Source organism: Protopterus annectens, chromosome 8.part0 (genome assembly GCF_019279795.1).
Source record: "Protopterus annectens isolate FY-2018-M chromosome 8.part0, PAN1.0, whole genome shotgun sequence".
In the NCBI taxonomy this organism is placed as follows: Eukaryota; Metazoa; Chordata; order Ceratodontiformes; family Protopteridae; genus Protopterus; species Protopterus annectens.
The window spans coordinates 363,461,406-363,484,117 of record NC_056741.1 but is presented as its reverse complement, the minus strand read 5'-3'; the positions used below and the strand labels follow the sequence as shown (position 1 = coordinate 363,484,117).

Below are 22,712 nucleotides of genomic sequence, written 5' to 3'. Positions count from 1 at the left end.
TGACAAATCAATTTTAGAAACTTCTTGTCTGAAATTATCTATTGCCAAAGAAAGAAGTGGAGGTTTAGACTTTTGGGAAGGATTAAAGGCTTCCAGGGTAGGAAAGGAGAGGGGAGAACGTTAAAGGTAGTCATTCAGACTTGTTAGACTGTTCTTTATTCAGAGGGAGGCTCTTCATTTCTTCTTGGAACCCCCTGCCATTGCTTTTTAAAAGTCTGCTTACCAGCAGCCTGCTGTGACTGCTTAGTTTGATTATTGAAAAATGTGTAGAGGTAGCATTAAACCCCTTGACAAACCTGGAGAGGGGAGGCTGAAAATCTGAAATTCCCTGAATCGGCTTGCCTCTCACATCACATCTTTTAGGGAGCTCTGCAACAGTTGGTCCAAAGACAAGTATACCTGTCTGTCTAAGGGACAATTCAAAGTTTCAGCTTTAACATCCTCAGGAAGGCTTTGAGCACACAACTAAGCAAATCTCCTTATAACAGTTAGTAGCAGCAGTTATAGGCATATTTCAGAGTGGGTAGCCACTTGAGATACAAAGAAACATTTTCCTCAGATGAGAGAAAAGATATAATGTTTCTCATACTCTTAAAAGAGGCAAGCATAAACTTTAACAGATCAGTTTGACAACTGAGAATTATAAATGCAAGTGTTGCAGAAGACTACACTTCCTCCAAATTTATCAAAAGCGTTCCCATCCTTTTCAGAAGGACTAGATTTGGCATTAACCAGATATTTAGCAGCAGCTGGATTTACTGCAAATATCACTGTTGGATCTCATCTCTGGTTAGAATATGAAAAGTTATAAGACAGAGGAACTTTATACAATCTGTCTGTTTTTTGAAGGCAGCAGGCTGTCTGTCAATCAAGTAACAGGCTGTAATAAAAACATCCTCCAGTGCTGTTAGATCAGGGAACTGGTGTAGGTTCAGGCAATTCCAGTCACAGTAGATCAAAATATTTCCTAAAAGACAATGGAGGATTATTATGTTCCCACTGAAACTGATTCATTCAGGAAATTGCTTCAGAAAAAGAAAATCCATCCAAAGGACTCTCAGAAGTCACCCATTCCTCAGAATGAGAATCAGAAACCTGAGGACAGAAAAAAAATGACATAGTCCCTGCATGATTATTTTGTGGTTCAAAATCTTGAAAATACTCAGAAAATGAAAAATACATTTTTTTACCAGAAATACCAGAATTGCAAGGGTCAAGAGCCTGAACTACATACTGAGCTAAGCGCTATAAATCACTTCTATCCAAAGTAACTGAAACAGGAAAGACATATGTCTAACTTTTTGGCAGAAATTTCTGAAGAGGAAGACTTACTTTTGACAGGTAAAACCTCCCTAGGATCAGGGATTCCAGTATGGCTAGGCAGAGAGGTATTCCCTGATCTTTCTTCCAAGACTTTTCCCCTTGCCTTCCAAGGACACTCCAACAGCTATAAGGTACATGTCTAACCTCCAGTTCATGGCGGCTGTAGGGATTACACCAAAGAGAGTCAAGGAAAAAGTGAATAGTCTAAAGAGCCCTAATGGCCACAGCAGAGTCACTCATCTGTTGCTGAAGCACTTTAGTTGCCTGCTGAAGTAGTAAAGCCAGTTTGGTACTTTTTTTTTTTTTCCAATGGCTAGAAAAAAAAAGAAGATTCAAGAAACCAGTAGGCTGTTCCATTTTAAAGCCAAAAAAGATGGCCGATTCCCAGGGAAGCCTGGCAACAGTAGTTGGTAAAACAGAATAAGTGTTTGTAAGTCAATTTTATCTACCGAAAAACACTGTGAAAACTCGTAGTCCAGTCCCCAAAAGTAAAATAACAGGGTCTGTATCAGAAGATTGAATGATTAAAATCGCAAACGCTCTAAAGAGTGAAAATGCAAGACCTCAAACTCATTATCACCCCCTGCTAAATATATATTCCAACTCCAAGATCACACTACAGTGAGGAAAGGGCATATATTCCAATCTTCACTGTACTGTGATCTCAAAAAAAGCACTACGAGGTCCGGCATTTTCGCTCTTTAGAGCATTCGCAATTTTAATCATTCGATGTTCTGATATAGACCCAAATAACACAATATTTACCCAAAAAGTATTTTAAATTAATTTTAACAACATTTTTCCCACAAGAGTAAAAATTAACACTCTTATTTTAAACCACCAGGGACCCCTGTCCCACAGCCTAGAGGACAGATGCCTTCTCCTTCCAGTGGACAAGGGAGATTCCTCTACGCTTTTCCTCCTCAGCCTCTTCTTCCAGAAATACTGCTCAATGCACAAAGAGAAACATCCAAACTCCTATTACTCCCTCCATTTTTAGTCTGAGGCAACACTGGCTCCCCCTGCTGTTTCATCAGGTCAAGGGAAATTACAGGAGAGTTCCTCTCCAGCCAGACCTTATAACTCAGCAAAAAGGATTGCTGCTCCACCTGAATCTTCCATCTCTCAGCCTAACCCTATGGATGACAGGATTTTAACACCTCAAAGAGATCTTTTCTCTGAAGAGGTTGTACACGTCTTGCAACAGGCTGGGAGACCCATCACTAGAAAATCTTACAATGCAAAGTGGAAACCTATCTCCCCACCTTGGGATCAATTTTGTGTTACAAAAGATTACCCGCCCCCCCCTTTGACCCGGCTTCTTTAAAATTCTGTACTTGGAAAACCATGTTCCTTTTGGCCATCAAGCCTCTGCCAAGAGAATTTCTGAGCTTTAACCTCTCATGGCAATTACCATTTTCTATTTTTCACAAAGGCAGGATAATTCACAGAGTTAACCTATCTTTTGTGCCTAAGGTAGTGAGTCAGCTGTCACTCAATCAGGGTATTCGTCTGCTTCTTCTTTCTCAATTGGATGTATGACCTCAGGAAAAATAAAGCTTTGCTACCCAGCTGGACATCATTGGCGATGACCCATTTATTAGAAATATTGCAACAGTGGTCAGTAGGACATCTACTGTTACGGTAAGTTCTTACACAACCGTACTTTTCAAACCTATACATTATTAAATTTATCTCTGTCTCTCTCTCTCTTTTTTTTTTTTGTGCTACTATTGCTGCTGCTACTGCACTGATTTTATTGGGCTTGCAGTTACATATTATGAAGAAGACTGGTGTATGCCTTTGTTTTACTGTTTGTTCTTTCAGCTGACTGGGTTTTTGTCATGCAGCTTTGTGTTGATAAGTTCATTACAAGTTAAAAAAGAAAAAGTCAGATATTTTGCTTACACTGAACCAAGGCACTCTACATAATGGTTTGTGTTGAGGTCAAGTTCTGCACTGCACTGCACTTCATTTTCCTGCAAGTTTGAGGTATGTCATTACTCTAAAATAATAGGCCCATAAGTGTTGGTTTTCGTTACCCTTTGGAAGAAAAAAATTGCAGTAGCATAACCAACTACAATTTATCTGTTTCAGAGAATATGGAAGATGAGAATGACAATGAGGAAGAAGATGTGAAAGGAAAAAGCTTGGGAACAGTGGAACTCAAGTAAGTTTATAGGTTTTGTCAGTTAAAGCTCTCAATTTATTACTACTCACAACTCATTGTGTTAGCCTTGAGGCTCATTATAATCTTGCTCCTTACCAAATAGTGATTTACAGGTGGGAAAACACCTGTAATCAAAACAGCTTGGGACTGATGAGAATGTACAAAGTTGCTGTATAGATGTTTTGTGATGCTGTTTACACCCCTTATTTTTTTAAAAAATAATGACACGTTAACTTTTTTTTTTTCTGATACTCATAAGTGTTATGTGCATGCCATCACTGTATGAGTCAAAAGATAACATTTAGTTTTATTTTTTTTACATATACACACATATTGACACCACCCATGACAAACCAGCTCTATCATAAGATGCACTGATCTTTCACACATGCACACAGATACTGACACTGCCCCTGACAGTCATCCATCACAAGATACATAAAGACAGACACACTGCAAGCTTACCTACAAGCAAAATGCATGAATGCCAGTTCACCTATGGCATTGTCATACACACACACACACAGAGGGAGAACATGCAGACTCCACATCAAAGTAACCATAGCCAAGAACTAAACCAAAGAGCCAAGTGCTGTTAGATGGCAATGCTACTCAGTGCATCACTGTTCCAATGATCAGCTGTTTCCATACATATCCTACTCAAACTCACAAAGACAGACCCTTGTTATACACATTTGTGATGTCTGAGTGTGATTAAAAGTGAAAGAAATTATGGCCAACTTGGTAAATACACTGCAACAACTCCTCTGTAGACACACACACCCACACACAAACACGTTATTGTAGTAATCATTTTACACTGATTTCAGCAAATACAATACTATGTGGCACTGCCTCTGTCACACTACATCAAATACTGTTTAACAGTAATCAAACATCAGGGGTAAGTTACTTTTATCCACAGACAGCCTCTGTACCCATCAACTGTAGTCACTTTATTGACTGTTAAACATCTCAAGTGAATGTGATAAAAAGGCCACAGTAAAGTGCCCCAATTTGCTTTACCATAATACATGAGTCATACACAGCCAGATTAATGACTGTTTAACTTGATGATGACAGCAGGGCCAGTCGTTTTTTTCACAAACAGCTCCTGTACCTAACGGTTATAGCCACACTGTTGACTGTTTATGCTTGACATGTCTGAGTTTGGTAAAAATAAAATAAATAATAATGATCACAGTTACGTAGGTCAAGTTTATTTCTCACAAACAGTAACTATTATAAAGAATGTCCAGTCATTCACACGAATGCACAATGGCTTTGCAAAACCAATTTAATGACTGTTTCAACTAAGCAAGTAACAGAAATGTCAGTTACTTTCATCCACAGACAGTCCCCACCAACCAAAAGTAATAGCCACTTTCTTGACTATGTTCACCTTCGAGGTCTAATTGTGAAAAAAATAGAATAATGGCCACAGTATTATCTCAACTTTATTTCACACAAACAGTAACCAAAGTATTCCAGTTTGCATCACACAAATCACATTAGTATTGCAATGCCAGAACACCAGCAAACAAACAAACAAACAAACAAACAGCAGGGTCAGTCATTCTCATCTTCAGACAACATCTGTGCCCAGCAATTAAACTACTCTGTTGTCTATGTACATCTTTGATGTTCAACTATGAGAATATTAAAAAAAAATACATAAATAAGGGCCACAACAATGCATTTCAACTTAATTTTACATAACTACACAGTTGCTAACCCAGTCCTGCAAAGTAATCCTCTGCCCGTATCTGGTTGACTCACAACATTAAAAAATATATTATACTACCACAAACATTTCTTTCATGGACATGCCATCCATTTTACTATTTCAGTTTGTGGGTTTCCTCTCTAACCCATGATCTATCCAGTGAATCAGGTGTGTAATGGGTGGGACAGAACAGAAAGCTCACTGAGTTGTCAGATGTATAGCACATCCTCCTAGGATGCCACAGTTGTGGTTTCTTTGAGATGTGGCATTGTGAATTGTATATTTATTTGTATATTTTTGTTAAGTAAAAAAAAAAAAACAGAAGTTATGTACTTGCCATAATATTGGATTCTTTTCATCATGGCCCATCCATTACAACTGATGGGTACTGAGCCACTTATCAGACTGATCTAGTCCTGCTAGTACTCCAAGCCTTGAGCTCCTTTAAAAATGTTCCCTCTTATAATCCCCCTGTACACAAATTCTCTTCAAATTGAGGGTACGATATAGAATTATGAAATACATGAGGAATGTAGAAGTATTCTGCAGAACAACTTCAGGCTGATCTAGCAGGTCCTCAGGAACATCTTCACTAATAATCTACACTCCTCCTGTTCCACCTCTACTCTTATACAATATGCTGATGACTCAACTCTCATCTCTGCCTCGGACAATATATCTAACCTTCTGAACATCACTCAAACTGCCTTCTCATCTGTAGAAAAATGACTAACTGACCACCAGCTTATACTTAACCCCAAAAAGACTAAGGTCCTACTATTTCTCTCCAAGCCCCTGTCCCACCTCAAATCCACATTCACTATTTCTTCTCTCAAGAATACCCTTATCAAATCTGAACCACACACCAAGCTACTAGGTACTATATTTGATGGCCAGCTCAAATTCAACATCCATATTCAACAGTGTATTAAAAAAAATAACTAGAAACTAGGTTGGTTCTATAGAAACAAGAAATTTCTTATTTCTAGCTCCAAACCAAGTTTCTGGTTATTTATTAGCACAAGCCTAACTTCTTCCATGCTTACTCTGTGTTTCACCTGTCTTTACTCATCTCCAGTCATCCCTACTAACCAAACTTGTACAAACCTGTAACACTATAGCGAAATTCACCTCCAGTCAGCCATATAAATCACATCACTGCCTGGCCCTAAAACAACTTCATTGGCTTGAATTCCCCCAACTCCTCCTCCTCTCCCAGCTACAGTTTACACACTTCCTACTAAACAAACCCTCTGGCTGTCCCTCTCTTTCTTCCATAGTATCCATTTACATCCCAGCTCGCTCACTCTGTAGCTCTGATCAGCACCTTCTAGACATCTATAAACCAAACAGAAACATCAGCAAACTCCTGTACAAAAACTCAATAGCCCTAGCTTGGAATAAGCTTCCTCCTAACATCCATAACATTAACAGTGGCAGCTCCTTTAAAAATGAAGTTAAAAAACTATTTCCTGAACTCACAATCCTGCCCTTGTCACAATCTTCCCTAACTTTCATTTCCCCTCTTAATTACTAAATTTCACTTCTCTGCTACTATTCGGATATGCTGATCAGATTCTCTCCATTCTTACATATGCAACACTAGCTTGCTTTCCCCTGAACAACTTGCCCTCTGAACATGCCAAGAAGAAAAACATATATATATTTATATATATATATATTTATACATATATATATATATATATATAGATATATATATATATATATATATTTATATTTGCTAAATTACATATGTTTGGTTAGTTGTACTTTCCATGTATATTTTTGCCTGATTTCTTTATTTTTACACTGCATATATTTTGTATCTTTTGTATTCCTTCATTTACACTTTTACTATGCATATATCTTTTCTATTCTTTCTTTGTACTTTGTGATTTCACAAATCTGTATGCTGTATTTTTCATAAGTCTATATGCTGTATGTTGGAGATTTTCCCTTCGGGTCTCCACTGAAAAGGGGCCGCTAGGCTCAGTTGGGACTAACCCAGTTAACAAATGTCAAACAAGTAAATAAATAAGTGACAATTTAGAAGGGGAACAGTGGGAGGGATGTTTTATCATATGGGCCAGGATGAAAAAGATCCATTGTTGTGGTAAGGAGATCATTTCTGTACCCTACTAAACTGATCTTTCCAATTTGGCTAATGGGTCTGAATCCCAAGCAACCTGAAGTCCTGGGTGGCATCCTGACAGGATGCCTTTAAGAGTTGTATTGGTGAGGGAAGTTTTGGATATGAAGTTTATAGTGCTTAGTAAATGTACACAACATAGTGTTGCTGCAGCACAAATTTCATCCACAGTACAATTTCTGAAAAAGGCTGTTGAAGCAGCTATGGCCATTGTAGAGTGAGGTTTAGGTTTTGTTGGTAAAGATTTGTTCTGTGATGTATATGCAAATGATATACAATCAGACAGCCATCTGGACAAGGTTACCCTGGACATTTTTTGGCCTTGCTTGTTAGATATGAAGATGAACAGTTGATTGTCTTTTCTGAATGCCTTTGTTCTAACAAGATGGAATCTCAGCTGTCTGTGAACATCTCGGGTATAAAGAATGAATTCCCCCTCTGTTAGAAAGGATAGGAAAGACAACAGGCAAATGCATAGGTTGGTACAAACTGTCCTCTGAAGCAGTACTGGGAATAAATGAAGGATTAGACAGGAGTGATGCTAGGTCTTTATGGAAAATCAAGTATGAAGGTCTGGAAGATAAGGCTTGCAATTCTGCAGTTCTTCTTCTGTATGTAATTACAACTAAGAACATAGTGCTTTTCCTAGGAAAGGCATGTTAGCTGTGCAGAAGATGCTGGCTCATAGTAAGCATTTATCAATATTTCTAAGACAGAATTTACACCCAAGGCAGAACTGGGTCCATTATTGTGGGAGGAGGGAGGTTCCTTTCATAGGAATTGAATGATTTCAGGAATGGAAGCTTAAACGGATCATTGTCTAGATGCACTGCCTATATAGAAAAGCTTTTTCATTTTTTGCTATTGTACACTGTACGAGTGGATACTTTTAATTATCTCTGATAATAAAGGGTCTTTGGCCATTGGTGAACCAAAGAAACCATGTGGTTAATTTCAAGATGTTCTTCATGTTTCACTGTTGCAGTCATAACATATGGGTTATCAGGCTCCCGGTAGCCCTCAGTCGGTCCGAATACCAGAGTCTTTGTTATATGATGTCAGCTGCCGTCAGTTGTAAACTGATGTCAGAACATCAGGTATAAAGAGAGGCGGCCAACGCCATTTCCTCCATCTTTCTTGCCACCGAGCCAGAAGCAGATGCAATTCACACTAGTGCCGGTCGGCTGTTTACCTTCTTTCTGCATTCCAACTACAAAGTTGAAGATGCCTTCAGATAACTACCCCATTGGGGTCCTCTTTTCTCGCTTTAACAAATGTCAGATAAAGTTAATAACCGTTTTGCCTGTGGACAACAGATTACACACCGTGATTTTCATTCCTATTGTATAACTTGTTTGGGCCTTGAGCATGACATCCCTAACTGTGATCTCTGTGCTTCCTTCAACCCGCGTACCATAAATCATAGAGCTAAGATTTTATATAAGCATTTTCGAGTCTGGCCTAAGTTTGGTCGATATGGCAACTTCTAGTCTCCTGACTTTGGATATACTTAGGAAACGCAAAGACAAGGACCACGACAGGACTAGAGTTAAAGCTGTTGATGATGCGCCGATGAAATTGGTTGTTGGCCCAGCTTTTGCAGCACCTACAGTCTGCAGAATTTCAGCCACAGGCCTCTGATGAGACCTTTATGAAGTCCTCCATGCTGCAGGCTGCTATCTTGTCTTCAGACCATCCCCCTGTCGCCACCGCCTCAGATGGGTCCAGAGCAGCTATGCAGGCACCGGCTTCTGATGCCTCTTCTCTTCAACATGAGACCAGAGCCAGACCGACTACCTTAGCTCAGACTTCTGCAGTTGCTAGGCCTCCCAAGTCCCTCCGGATTACTTGTAAACCTTTCAGCCACAAATCTATCCACAAGCGGGCATCGGCCTCCTCTCCTGTGCCTCAGTCCCAGTTGGTAAAGATGGCTGGTGATCTTCTTACTCTTATTAAGGGCTCTTAACCCTCTTGGAAGAGGGGTTAGGGTATTGTCTCCTGATGTTTTGTCTAAATCAGATGCTGAGGTTCCAGTATTTCTGCTGGTGAGGAAGGAAATTCTCAACTTTTTTCTGGCTTTGAGGATTCTGATGCTGAGGATTCTATCCCCTCTGCCTCCCCTCCAGAAGATTTTTCCTTTGGGGATACTTTGAATACTCTTAGGGAGCACTTTAAATGGGAAAGTCAGGATTTCCCCAAGTCTAAGAAGAGGATCTTCAGCACAGCATAAACCTCTGGCTATACCTCCTGTTTTGGTACTTGTGGATGATGTTTTCATGGAAAATTCTTTAACTCCTAATTCTGTTCCTCCTGCTCCCAGAAAACCTGATAGGTATTATAGGGTTCCTGATTCTCATCAATTTCTTTTTCGAAACCCTACTGCTGATCCTGAGATTATTTCTCAAGGTCCCAAGGGTGTTAAGGCTACTATTTCTAAAAACTATTCTAAAAACCCTGGACCTTATGATAGGGATTGGACAGGTGGGGTAAAAAGGTTTATACCTCTGCAACTCTTGCCATTAGATCTGTGAATTGTCTTTTTCACATGCTTAAGTATCAGCAGCATACTTTGGAGGCTATTAAGGCTAAGCTTGGGGATATTCTTTCCATTTCAGAGAATAAAGAATTACAAGATTTACTAAATTCTGCCACTCTGGTTAATATGCATCCTCTTCATTGTGGTTTTGACACCTTGGAGGCTTCCTGCAGAGCAGCAGCCACCGGTTCCATTATTAGTAGGCATGCTTGGCTTGGGGAGCAGCCTCTTTCTAATCCTGTAAAATCGAAATTGCTGGATGTTCCTTTGCACAAAGACAACCTTTTTGGTAACAAGGCTGAGGAGGTACTGAAAATGTTGGAGGATAAGGCAAAATCTATGCAAGCTGTAAAAGATGTCCTTCAGGTTCAGCCTCCTCCGTTTAGTAGGCATTATCCTTTCAAGAACTGTTTTTTCCCTGATCCTGGCAAGCAGGGTCACTCTAGGCCTAGGGCTTTCAGATCTTCCAGCGGGCAGGCTTCTGCCCCTCAAAGGACTGAACAATGGCATCCTTCTGCTGCTAAATCGGAGAGTTCTAAGCCAGCTTCCCAAAGCAAGCTGCGGATCCAGGGTTTCCTTTGGGGGGAAGGTTAGCCAGGTTTGCAGGGTTAAGGTCAACCATCACAGATGACAAATGGGTAGTCAGTTTAGTAAACCAAGATTACAAGTTTTATTTTCACACCTTCCCTGTTCTATAAGGTTGCCCAGACATTACCAGCACTCTCAGGGCAGAGGTAGAGAATCAGATTTCTTCTCTACTGACTATGGGGGCTATAGAGCCAGTTCCTGCAAATCAGGCAGGCCTAGGTTTTTACTCAAGACTTTTTCTGATACCCAAAAAAGGGGGCACCTGGCACCCTATTCTGAATTTGTCTCTTCTAAACACTTTTCTGGTGATTCCCAAATTCAAGATGCTCACTCTTCAACAGTTACTACCAATGCTGGGCAAGGATTCATGGCTGGTAACTTTGGATCTCAAGGAGGCTTATCTGCACATCCCAATAAGGAAAAGTTACAGGCAGTTTCTTCATTTCAGGGCTGGGGAGCAACACTTCCAATTCTCTGTGCTGCCCTTTGGCTTATCTGCTGCTCCCAGAGTTTTCACAAAGTGCCTGGCACCAGCCATTGCTTTTTGCAGGCAGAGGAAAATTCAAATTTATCCTTACCTGGACGACTGTCTCATTCAAGCAAACTCCCCCAGAACAGTTAAAAAAGAATTTGGACTTCGAGCAGTACATTCTCACTTCTTTGGGTTACACTCTCAACGAGAAGAAGTCAAAGTTGGTTCCTACAAGGGAGATTGTTTTCCTGGGAGCGAGTCTGAATACAGCCACCCAGATGGTATTCCTCCCTCAAGACAAACAACAAGATCTGTCGGCTTATTTCAAGAACTTGGCAATCATGACCCAGCTCTCTGCAAGGCAATTCCTGCAAGCACTGGGGTTCATGGCTTCATGTGTTCTGATGATCCCATATGCAAGGCTGCATATGAGAAAACTTCAGTGGTACCTCAAGAACCTTTAGTGTCAACACACACAGGACTTGGACTTGATTCTTCCTCTAATTCCCTGTCTACAAATGGAGTTCCTCTGGTGGGCAACAGCCTGTTCTCAGAACAAGGGTCTGCCTTTCCACCCACCACCTGCCAGCCAGACTCTCACCACAGATGCCTCAGATTATGCATGGGGGCACATCTGGAAGGCAGGGGCATACAAGGGACTTGGAGCACCCAACAGATTCATCTGCACATAAAAGAATTGATGGCAGTGCAGCAGGCCTTGCTGGCTTTCAAGGACCTACTCTACCCCGGGACTCTTCTGATCAGGACAGGTAATACAACAGTCATGTGGTACATCAACAAGCAGGGGGGGACTCACTCTTACCCTTTGTGCAGACACAGCATGAAACTATGGTCCTTAGCAGATTCCATGGGCATACATCTCATAGCCCAGTATCTTCCAAGGAGGCTAAACTCCTTGGCGGATCATTTGAGCAGACATGTTCTGGATCTTCACGAGTGGCAACTGAACAAGATCATCTTCCATTGCATCACTCAGCATAGAGGCACTCCTCAGGTGGATCTTTTTTCCTCTCACACTAATCATCTACTTCCAAACTTCTGCACCAGGGTGTTTTACAACAAAGCATGGAGAGTGGACGCTTTGTCCTTCCCTTGGACACAACTCTCAATTTATGCCTTCACCCCTCTGCCTCTTCTTCCTAGAGTGCTGTGCTGCTAAAGATAAGGGATGAAAACCCAAAGGCTATTCTGATATCACCAGATTGGCCCAGACAACATTGGTATCCCCTTCTTCGCAGCCTTTCCCAAGCTCAGCCTTGGCATCTTCCCCTGGTACCAGATCTGTTGGTTCAGGACGGGGGAAAGTTTCTTCTTCCTCATCTTCAAACTCTGCATTTAACTGCCTGGTTAATTCTTTAAATCTTTCCCAGCAGGTGGTCGAAGTTCTTCATAAGGCCAGGAGGCCTAGCACCAGGAAATCCTACGCAGATAAATGGAAGAGATTTTGGTCTTGGAAGCAGGCTAAAGGAGAAGAGTCTTCCCAACCTTCTCTTTCCCTCATTCTTGATTATCTAGCAGGTTTGCTTTATGGTGGACTTTCCTTTTCTTCAATTAAGATTCATGCTTCAGCAATTTCTGCTCATTGTTCTTTTGAGCAACATATTTTTTCTCACCCCTTGATGAAACAGTTCCTGAGGGGTGCTAGCAATCTTAGACTTCCCAGAAGAGCTCCTAATCTTGCTTGGGATCTTAATTTTGCCCTGGGGAAGCTTACTCTTCCTCCCTTTGAACCTGCTGCCTCTGCAGACTTAAAGTTCCTTTCATGGAAGACTGCTTTTCTTTTGGCTATTACTTCTGCCAAAAGGGTTCGAAGCTGCAAGTCTTAATGGCAGTAGAACCTTTCATTATTTTTCATACAGACCGGGTTTCTCTGATAACTAATCCCTCCTTTATGCCTAAGGTGGTTTCCAGTCTGACACTTAACTAGTCTGTTCATCTGCCTACATTCTTCAATAACCCCCAGAATAAAGGGGAAAGGATTCTGCATTCTCTTGATGTGCACAGACAGTTGAGATTTTACTTAAATAGGACTAAACCCTTTTGGAAATCTCAGCAGTTGTTGGTTTGTTTTGCTCCTGGGGCTTAGGGTAAAGCCATTTCCAAACCATCTCCAAATGGATTGCTCATTGTATTCATTTTTGTTACCTGCAGCATGAAAAGGTTCCCCCAGGGTATTAGGACCCATTCTACTAGAGCAGCCTCTACCTCTGCAGCTTTTTTGAGATGCGTGCCTACTAAGAACATTCTAGAAGCAACCACTTGGTCTTCTGTCCATACTTTCACAAAGCATTACAACCTATCTTTGTTTTCTAAGTCTAGAGCTGGTTTTGTCTGCAATTTTGCAAGGCCTCCTTACCAATCCTTAATCTGTGATTCTTCCTCCACCCTTTTGTTCTCTTCCTGGGCTTTGGGAATCAACCCATATGTTAGCACTGCAATGGTGAAACACAAAGAACAGAGTACAGTTGTGTACACTTACCATAAATGTAGATGTTCAAGTGTATTCACTGTTGCAGTCCTGGTTTCCCACCCTCCAGTCCCCCTTTTTTTCCTAAGGGACAGACTACTTATGTTATTTTTTGGATGGCTTTTTTCCAGGGATTTTTCCTTCCTGGCTTGGCCTTCTTTTGGGGGCTCCTGGCAGTTAAGGCAAGAAAAACTGAGGAAATGGCATTGGCTGCCTCCCTTTATACCTGATGTTCTGACAGCCAACGTGATATACCAAAGACTCTGGTATTTGGGCTGACTGAGGGCTACCGGGAGCCGGATAACCCATATGTTAAGACTGCAACAGTGAATACACTTGAACATCTACATTTATGGTAAGTGTATACAACTGTACTTTCAGTAAGTCCTGGTGAGTCTGACAGGAAGAATGCAAGAGAAGGTCAAGATGAGGATCTAGAAGCCATGTGTGCTTTGTTAGGTGGGGCCTGAGCAAGAGAAATCAAATTTGCCATGTCCAACATGAAGCAATGAGGATCACAGATGATTAGCAGGCTACTGCTTTGCAAGAACCTGGTTTCTACAAGAAGTAGAGGAAAGGCACAGAGAAGTTAGATGGGCCACAGTATGACTACAGCATCTCCCAGGGACTGCCCATTTGGAGGGACAAGGTGAAGCATAGCTCTCAACTATCCATGTCCAAAATGAGGAACACTAACCCTCATAATGTGGAACAAATGGGCGAAGTGTGGAACACATGCTAATAGCTTACTAACAACTTCAACCAAGAAGGTCACTGGATGGTTAAAATATGCTGGCTTTACTTATAAAAAGGATCTTTTAATGAGTTATTATGATTCTTTTCTGTTTATCATAGATATCAGTTAAAACAATTCTAACACTGAATGTGTGACAGACTCTTTCAGTGTGGCTGTTTGAGGAAAATGAATTTTTTAAGACCCCAAATAAGGTACGTTCCTCGTAATGAGGAATACTTGAGATGTATGCGGTGAAGTAACTGCTGCATTTAGTGTTGGCCAGGAGAGCAAAGTGATTACAGCAAGTACGGCCCCCATAGCTGAATATCTGTAAGGTAACTTTTGGATTGAGATACCACTTTCTGAGGGATCAGGATGAAATTGGTGAGCCTGTCTGCAAGAAAAATGATCAGAAAATTGTGTTGCCAAACCTTCATGGCCTCTCAGTAAAGGAGATAAGATTTGGTTAATCTTTTCTTGTTCAAATACCACTCTACAGACATGTTGTCTACTTAAATGAAAATCCCTGCTGGAGGAAGAAGGTCTTAGAATTCCTGCAAATTGTGGAGTATTGCCCTTGTTATGGGTAGTGGAAGAACAAACAGTCTCCCTGCATAAACCGTTGGAGAGGTTAGCCATCATTTCAAGTGAACCTTGTATACCTGAGTAATGATTACAGGAGTTGAAGGATGATCTGAAATTTGAACTCTGAGCAACCACTGCAGAATGTGCATGTAAAAGTGTGCATGCATTACCATCACTGTTGTCAAGCTCATTAATCCTAGGACTCACAGTACCAAAGAAGCTGAAGGACAGAAGTGGTTCAGAAGACTTTGGAACAATGCTCTGAGCATCTGGATTCTGTCTAATGGAAGATTGTACACATTGTTCTGTTCGGATGGCAACTAATAAATAGTATGGACCTCTCGAATTGAAGGTCTGACTTTTTATAATTCACAGAAATACTTAAATATAGACAGAGCTGTAGCAAGTGGTGTCTGGATTTGATGAGGAGCACTTTGGTTAGAAGCCAATCATCAAAATATGGAAATGCACAGATCTCTCTATTGCTACTGCCATGCATATGGTGAACATGCAGGGGACTGTAGTGAGGCTGAAGGGCAGGGCTCTGAATTGAAAATTATTGGCTACGAGCCAGAAGCACAGACATCTCTTGGATGCCTTGGCTATGGAGGTAAGCATCTTGGAGATCTGTCAAGGACATCCAGTTGTTTGCTTTTAAACAGGGCAAAATCACTTTCACCTTTCTGAAAGAGTTCTTTCTCGTGTGTAAGTTTAGGTTGCTAAGATCTAGAATGAACCTGAGGTCTCTGTTTTTTTTTTTCTTTTGGAACTAAGATGAATCTTTGCTTTTTGTTGGTGGAGTGGAATATACATAAGCAGGGGGTTAACAGGGGATGGGAAAAAGCTATATTATAGCATCTGGTTATTCTCCCGCTCTCACCCAAGTGTCCTCTGTGTTGGCTATCCACATAGGCAAATGGAATAATAAATGGCCCCTGACAACCTCCAGAGGGGAAGCAGTTGAGCAAGTTTTCGGGGACATTGGTACTATTTCTCTAAAAAAGGTCTCTGGAATTCCTGATATTGAGGACATCTGCAACCTCTACACTGAAGGAGCCACCTCTGCCACTGCCAACCTGTATGAGGTAAATACAAAGGGTTGGCATTGCTGTTTTCTGAAAAAAAGGATCTGGACTGCATTCTGATTCCTAATGTAGAATCCTTAAGAAGTTTCAAAGTGCCACCTATGTCAGACAGAATCTTACCTTCCTGTTAACATCTCAGTAAAATTTCTTTCACAGCAGGTCCAGATAAGGTAGTACCATCATATGGGGCATTAGGGAGGGACGCCTTCAAACTGTCCAGAGTCCAAAATGCAGAGCCGGGCAAGAAGTGTTATGGAAATGCCTATGCCCACTGCCTTGGCTACTCCATCAGCAGCATTATGTAAAAACTGCATGAAGCTGCTGGTAATATTTAATATAATCCCAATTGTAGTGTGTAGCTGTTTTCTTGTCTCTAGTGTAGGTAGCTTTAGTAAACAGTCTAAAGCTTATTCAGATAAATCTCTCCAGACGTTATTCATATAAATAGCATAGTTTAACACCCTCAAAGCAAACGTTCCTGAGTTGTATAAATACTTCCACTTTCTGTATTCCTTTTTGGGCAGATGGAAAGCAGCTGCATCTTATGACACCTCTCTGTCTCTCTGTCTCTCTCTCTCTTGGTTTAATTTAATCACGTCTTGTGGATTTCTAATACCATGCTGGAAATGCACTCCATTCTTAAGTCAGGGTATGAATAAAGTTTGTGAAATTAGTTTTGTTTCAATCATTGATGTTAGCAAAAAGTGCTCTTTGCATTACTTGCAATCTCTCTCTCTCTCTCTTTTTAATTTTTCCAAGTCTTTTGGGTTTGTAATACCATGACGGGAATGGACTCCATTCCTAAGTCAAAGTATGATTAAAGTTTATGAAATTATTACTGTTTCAATCTTTGCTGTTAGCGAGAAATGCTCTTTGCAGCACCCCTGCAATGTGCCCAGTATTGACTCCTTCTGCAATTCATAAGGAGTTACATGTATCGGTAACATATCTAAGTACAATTGTAAATTATTTTTTATAAGACCCATTGCTCCTACTACTACTGGAACTGTCTAGGTATCCTACTTCCACACTGCCCTCGTTTTTGCCTGCAAATCCTGGTACTTTATAACTTTGTGTACCTCTGTACATAAGACACTGTGGTTACTGGGTGTAGCAATTTCAATGATCAGTGTTACTTTTTGTCTTCTTTTCATGGAATAATATATCCTTCTGGCATCTATTGAACTGTTGGTAATGGGTGATCCCATGAGATATACACTTTTTCATTTTTTATAATGCTATGTGGCTCATGTTTCCAGTGTTTTTCAGCTACTTTAATATAATAATGTTTGCATAATCCCCAATACAGCAGTCTTGATGCGTTATTATGCAATTTAGTATACAGTATTTCTGCCATTAGTATATCACAACCAGCAACAGTATGTGCAACCGTTTTCAATTTTGTTTTACAAAACCTACATTTGTCCATCTCTCCCACATTTTCATAGGATCATAGGAAGTTACTAGGCTATTGGCCCTGAGGCCTTAACAAGCCTAGCCAAGAATTTAGCCCATGTTCCAACAAGCAGCACCCTATCCCATTGTCCATCAGGAACACAGGTGGAATCCCAGGGGTGTATTTTCTGTTCCCCACCCAGTTATCCAGGTGGCACTTAAAGAGGTTTAATGAGGTACTTTGCTTTACGTGAAGAGGGAGTCTTGGGGAGTCTTTGGGACACAAATGTGTCCTGCCAGCAAGTCCTATTGATGTCACAGACCAGGTTGAGGTCGCACATGTGGGTTACTCAAGTGGAGCTTGACTTGCGGATGTGCAGCAGTCCCATCAGGGTGGAGTCTGAGATTGCTTTATATGCCAGACAAAGGTCATCTCTGAGGAATCTGTAGGAGACTGAATAGAGAGACAGGGCTTTTAGCCTATCTGTGTGTGGCAGATGTTTGAGGCCCTGGATTCTCTGGGTGAGGAACCTCTGTGGTTTCTCCAGCTGCTGCATGTGCTTTGTGAGGTACATGCCAAAAGGGACATTGTACTCAATAATGGGTCTTATAAGGGAAGAATACAGGGATGTTATGACCACCTTGTACCTGAAAGAGATACCCTTACTAATGAGGTTGGCCATGTAGAACGCTTTCTGTACAACAGAGGCAATATGGTGGTCAAAAGTCAGTTCGCTCTCAACTTGGGTGCTCAAGTCCCTCACGACCGATTGCATGCTTAGTGCCTTATTATCAATGTGATAATTTGTGGGGATGTCACTCTCCCCAAAAGGGGTGAGGATGCATTTTTGGCATTCAGTTTGAGGGTATGTTTCTGGCACCAGTCATTTGTTTTGGTGAGACCCTATTGAAGGATGTACACATCACTAGGGAAATTGATGACAGCAAACTTGTTCAGCCATTGCCCACTAGAGTTGGCCTGCACCTCTGAGAAGTATATCCCAAACAGCAGAGGCCCCAAGACCGATCCCTGGGTACACCGCTGGTTATGGGTCTACTACTTCATGTGGCTTCTCCCATTCAATGACCCAGTTTGCTACCCATCTGGTAACATATGGATTGATGCCTAGTTGAGAGATTTTATGTATTATACCCAAGTGGGGAATAGTATTGAAGGCCTTAGTCAGGTCAAGGTAGGCTGTGTGCACAGTCTTCCCTTCATCTATGGCCTTGGTGACTGTCTCAAAGAAGTCGACCAAATTTAGCAGGCATGACCTCCCCTTGACAAAACCGAACTGTGTGGGATCAAGTGTCTGGAGGTTGCCAATGTCCTTGTTAATGAGGTCTATGATAATCTGCTCCATGGCCTTGCAAATCAGGCTAGTTAGGCTGATGGGTCTATAATTTCCTGGATCGGTGGATGCTCCAACTCTGTTTCATGGTCGCTGTAATTTAATCAATCAATGTATTATATATTATATCTTATACATTTTTTAAACACTCTTTTAGCCATGAATGTGTGATACTGTCAGATGCTTTTTTGTAGTCTGTCCATGGCATACCCTTTTTACAGTTCTCCATTATGACTTTATTTAACAGCAAATGATCCTTTGTTCCATATGACTTTCTTTTTATTACTGTTTTGGTCTATTGCCATGATTGAGTTTTCCGCTAAATGACTATAAACTCTGTCGGCATCATTTCCAGAGTATAGTTTATATGCTGTTGGAAGGCAAGTTATTGGTCTGTAGTTTTTGGGATAGCTTGCAGGTTCATTCTTAAGTAGGAGCATTGTTTTTCCTGTTGTTAACCAGGTTGGTGTTTTTTCGAGGTGTGCATACAAATAGTTCTTAATCATGCCTAAATCTTTCATGTAAAGATGTTAATACTTTTAGCCAGAAGTTAAGGACTGCATCTGGGCCTGGGGTTTTCAAATTAGCAGCTTTTCTTAACTTTGTTTCAGTTTCTCTGGCCGTTACTTCATCCCATTTCATATCCTGTACATTTGACCTTCTTATTCCTTCGTTTACTTCTTCTATCCATTTAGCATCCCTGTTATGTTCCACAATATCCTCAAAGATATTTCTCCAAAATGCATCTATTCCTTCTTTTTTGGTGATGTTTCAATTCCTTTTGCTTTGTTTCCCAGTTCTCTATAAAACATTTTTGGGTCATCAATAAATTGCTGATTTTGTACTTTTCCTTTATATTTATCTGTGTATCTTCTAAGTTTTCTGCCTGTGCTGATATTTTTAGTTTATTATTTGAGATAGTGCACAACATATCCTCATCTGTTCTGATACCGTGTATTGTTTTTATCACTTCTATCTTTCTGAGTACTTCTGCTAATTTGTTTCCTCTTCTATACTGTTTTAACAGTGACATTTCTTGTTTTAATTGCTTTGTAGTTTTCTGTGTTCAATATTTCCATGATGGCATTTGATTTCTCCCCTTTCTCCCCTTCCTTTTCCCCTGTCTTTTTGAGGTAAGAATTTTGTCTGTTATTAATTTAGCTGCACATTAATATATCATATTTACTTCTGTCCATGATATATGCTATATAAAATACAGCCTATATATCAGTGTTGTCTTGGTGATTTTTTTTTTTTTTTGTAAAAAACAGGGCCCACCTCGGGAAGGTACTCACCAAGACTTGAGGATGAATTCAGTTCCAGCAGTACTACTCTTTTTTTTCTGTACTATCCAGTAATCAAATCAACTGTCCGGTAGTCCAGAAAACACTGTTCAAACTCCAGTATTTTGTTTCAGAAAAGGAAACAGACTGTTGGAGTTTGTTAAATTGGCTGATTTACTGTACTTTTTACAGAAAAGCATAGTAAATTGGCTGTAAGCAGGCATCAGGAATAGAAAAAAAGAGGGCATTCCCCATCACCTGATGTCATAGCGACAACACAAAATGGGTGAAACATGGACAGGAGAGGGGGCTGGAATGGGCAGGGTTATGTGTAATGTGAGGGGTGTGGCCTTAGGCCGGATTTAGCCACAGTGAAAGGTGGCAGAATCACACTTTCTTTTCTTGGAATGGCTTCTCAAGAATCAGGTTACTGCCATGTCCTCCTGTTAGCCACATCTGTTAGTTGGTCAGCATGAGGGATAACCCAGGAGGTAGACAGTGCAGAATGGTAAGCATCACAAAAGCACCTTCTCATCCTGTGAGGGGAAAGGTGGTTGGTCAAGATCCTCTCTGTCTCATCACTTCAAGAACTTTGCCACATATGGCATGTTCTGAAGGGGGTTGGGAAATTTTCTCAGTTGTCCAAGTTGGTGTTGGATGTCAGTGATTTCATATGGGAGTCTATCTGCCTCTTCTTGCACACCTTATATCTAGGGACATCAGAGGGAACCAGAATCCAAACCCCCAGAGAACACAGAATGAGCATGCACAAGTTGCTTGAGGCTGTCCATTCTGCTCTTACTCTGGGATGTCTGATGAATGGGCTGAGGCACAGATTGTTGGGTGTATCTGGCTGGAGCCTATGTCACTGGAGGCTGTGCAGGTGTTCCTGATGAAATGTGGCAGTCATCCTCTCCATCACATCGAATGCTGACCACCAGATCTGCTGACACTGGAAACCCCAATCCTGGAACCATGTCCATCACCTCCAAAGTGGACATAAGCAGTATTGAGAGGGAAACTCTGATACTGATGACCCAGAGGGCTCCAAAGATGAGATCGGTGCCAACACATCAAAGGCCAAAGTTTCCAACAACAAAAAAAGCTCCTAACAGTTTGGTGTTTAAGACCTGACATTGAGTACTTATTCAGAGATTCAAGTCACAGTTGAAGGTCTTGGCATCCAGTGAATCAGATATGTGAGAACCAGTGACAAGGTAAAGGTGACAAGGTAAAGGTATTGGTCAGTGTCAGACACACAAACTCTGCGTGATACCTTTGCTCTGAAGCCACTGGTATGGAAACATAGACCAGGGAAGGAGCAAGTGTGGTTGTTTAAGGGCCAACATGATCCAACCTTGATACTGAGGGGGATGAAAGGATGCCCATCTGAATGTACGCCTACAAAAAGACCCTCATCATGTGGTCCCTGCCCATCTGAATGTACGCCTACAAAAAGACCCTCATCATGTGGTCCCAATCTGCAATGGTGTTGCTTCTGAAGCACATAACAGACCGATGTAAAAAGATGAATGGTAAATTGAGACTGCGTACTTATAGAAGGCTTTGGAGACATGTCTCTAATCAGTACTGGTTCTGTCTGAGGTGGAGACAATGGAGAAGCCTCCCACAGTCTAATAGTCAGTTGATTTGGCTACAGCCATGGTACTTTTGAGACTAGGCATGGCATGGGCAGGTATCATTAGCTTTTCACTGGAGTCACTGCCACTTTCCTTTTCTTTTTGTTTGTACTACTTTTTTAAGTCTCTCTGCTGAAGGGTTAGAGGAAAGAAGTCCTATTAAGATAAGCTTGTTCCTACAGTCAGCTAATAAATGAACGTACCGAGCAATCTGCAGAGAGGTGCACCCCCCAGGCACACTATGTAGAAGTTGTGGGTGTCCTAGGTTGGTATTTCGTGGCTATAGTTGGTGCACTTCTTGAAGCTCTTTCTGAGCTTTTCCATTACACCTACTAATTGACAAATATGAAAGACAAAACACTCAACCATAAGTTACCAAACAGAAAGACTATAACTTGAAGTCAGTCCCGTTGTCGAAGTAGTTGACTGTAAGGTAAAAGCAGAAACTTTTTTTAGATGAAAAAGAGAATCTAGGCCTCCTGCCTAAGCAATGAGAAGAAATGCGAAACTTAAGGTAACTAAATTTAGTCAGTACAAGGTAAAAACATTTTGTAATAGTAATGTGTGAGGCAAAGCAGCTCTAAATACTGTAATTTCTCCATAAATAAGACCTAACCAAAGAATAAGGCCTAGCATGGTTTTCCAGGGTGGTCATGATATAAGCCCTACCCCAAAAATAAGCCCCAGTTAAGATCGTCAACAACACACAATGGACGTGTTGAATTATAAAATAATAATATTATTGACGCCTGTTGACTGAGGTTATTGTACTCTACTCGCCATTTTTGGACCATTCGGACACCCAACTTCTCTTTGCAGAAAGTCGTAAGATTCTTTCCCCGGTTGTCCTCCACAATTCTTACTCTAACCCTAATCCTCACTCTCACTTGACATTTGAGATCCTTGGCCCATAAACACTGGCAAGTGTACTTTGATTGGTCAAAGTACAGACAGCGCATGTAAAACGTGCGCACTTGATAACGAACGGGTGTGGTTGTGTCTTCTTAACTGTCACCATTTTTGTTGCCACTCCTGTCTCATAGGTTTTTAATTACCCCCCCCCCCCAGACAAGATGAGTGCAAAAAGAAAGAGCTACTCCATCAAGTACAAGAAAGGAATCATGGAGGACTCCTGGGGAAAGAATCTGATGCCTTTCTGCAAAGAGAAGTTGGATCTCCAAATG

The 22,712-nt window shown here is 41.1% G+C and overlaps 1 protein-coding gene across 2 annotated transcripts in view; it reads left to right on the top strand.

Annotated features, from left to right (window-relative positions):
• LOC122808811 overlaps positions 1–22,712 on the top strand; it is a 2,021,113-nt gene that overhangs the window by 1,146,531 nt on the left and 851,870 nt on the right. For both annotated transcript variants that reach the window (XM_044079872.1, XM_044079871.1), the window contains one exon: positions 3,421–3,493. In XM_044079872.1, the coding sequence (XP_043935807.1) occupies positions 3,421–3,493 (73 nt within the window). The remainder of the gene's footprint in view (positions 1–3,420; positions 3,494–22,712) is intronic.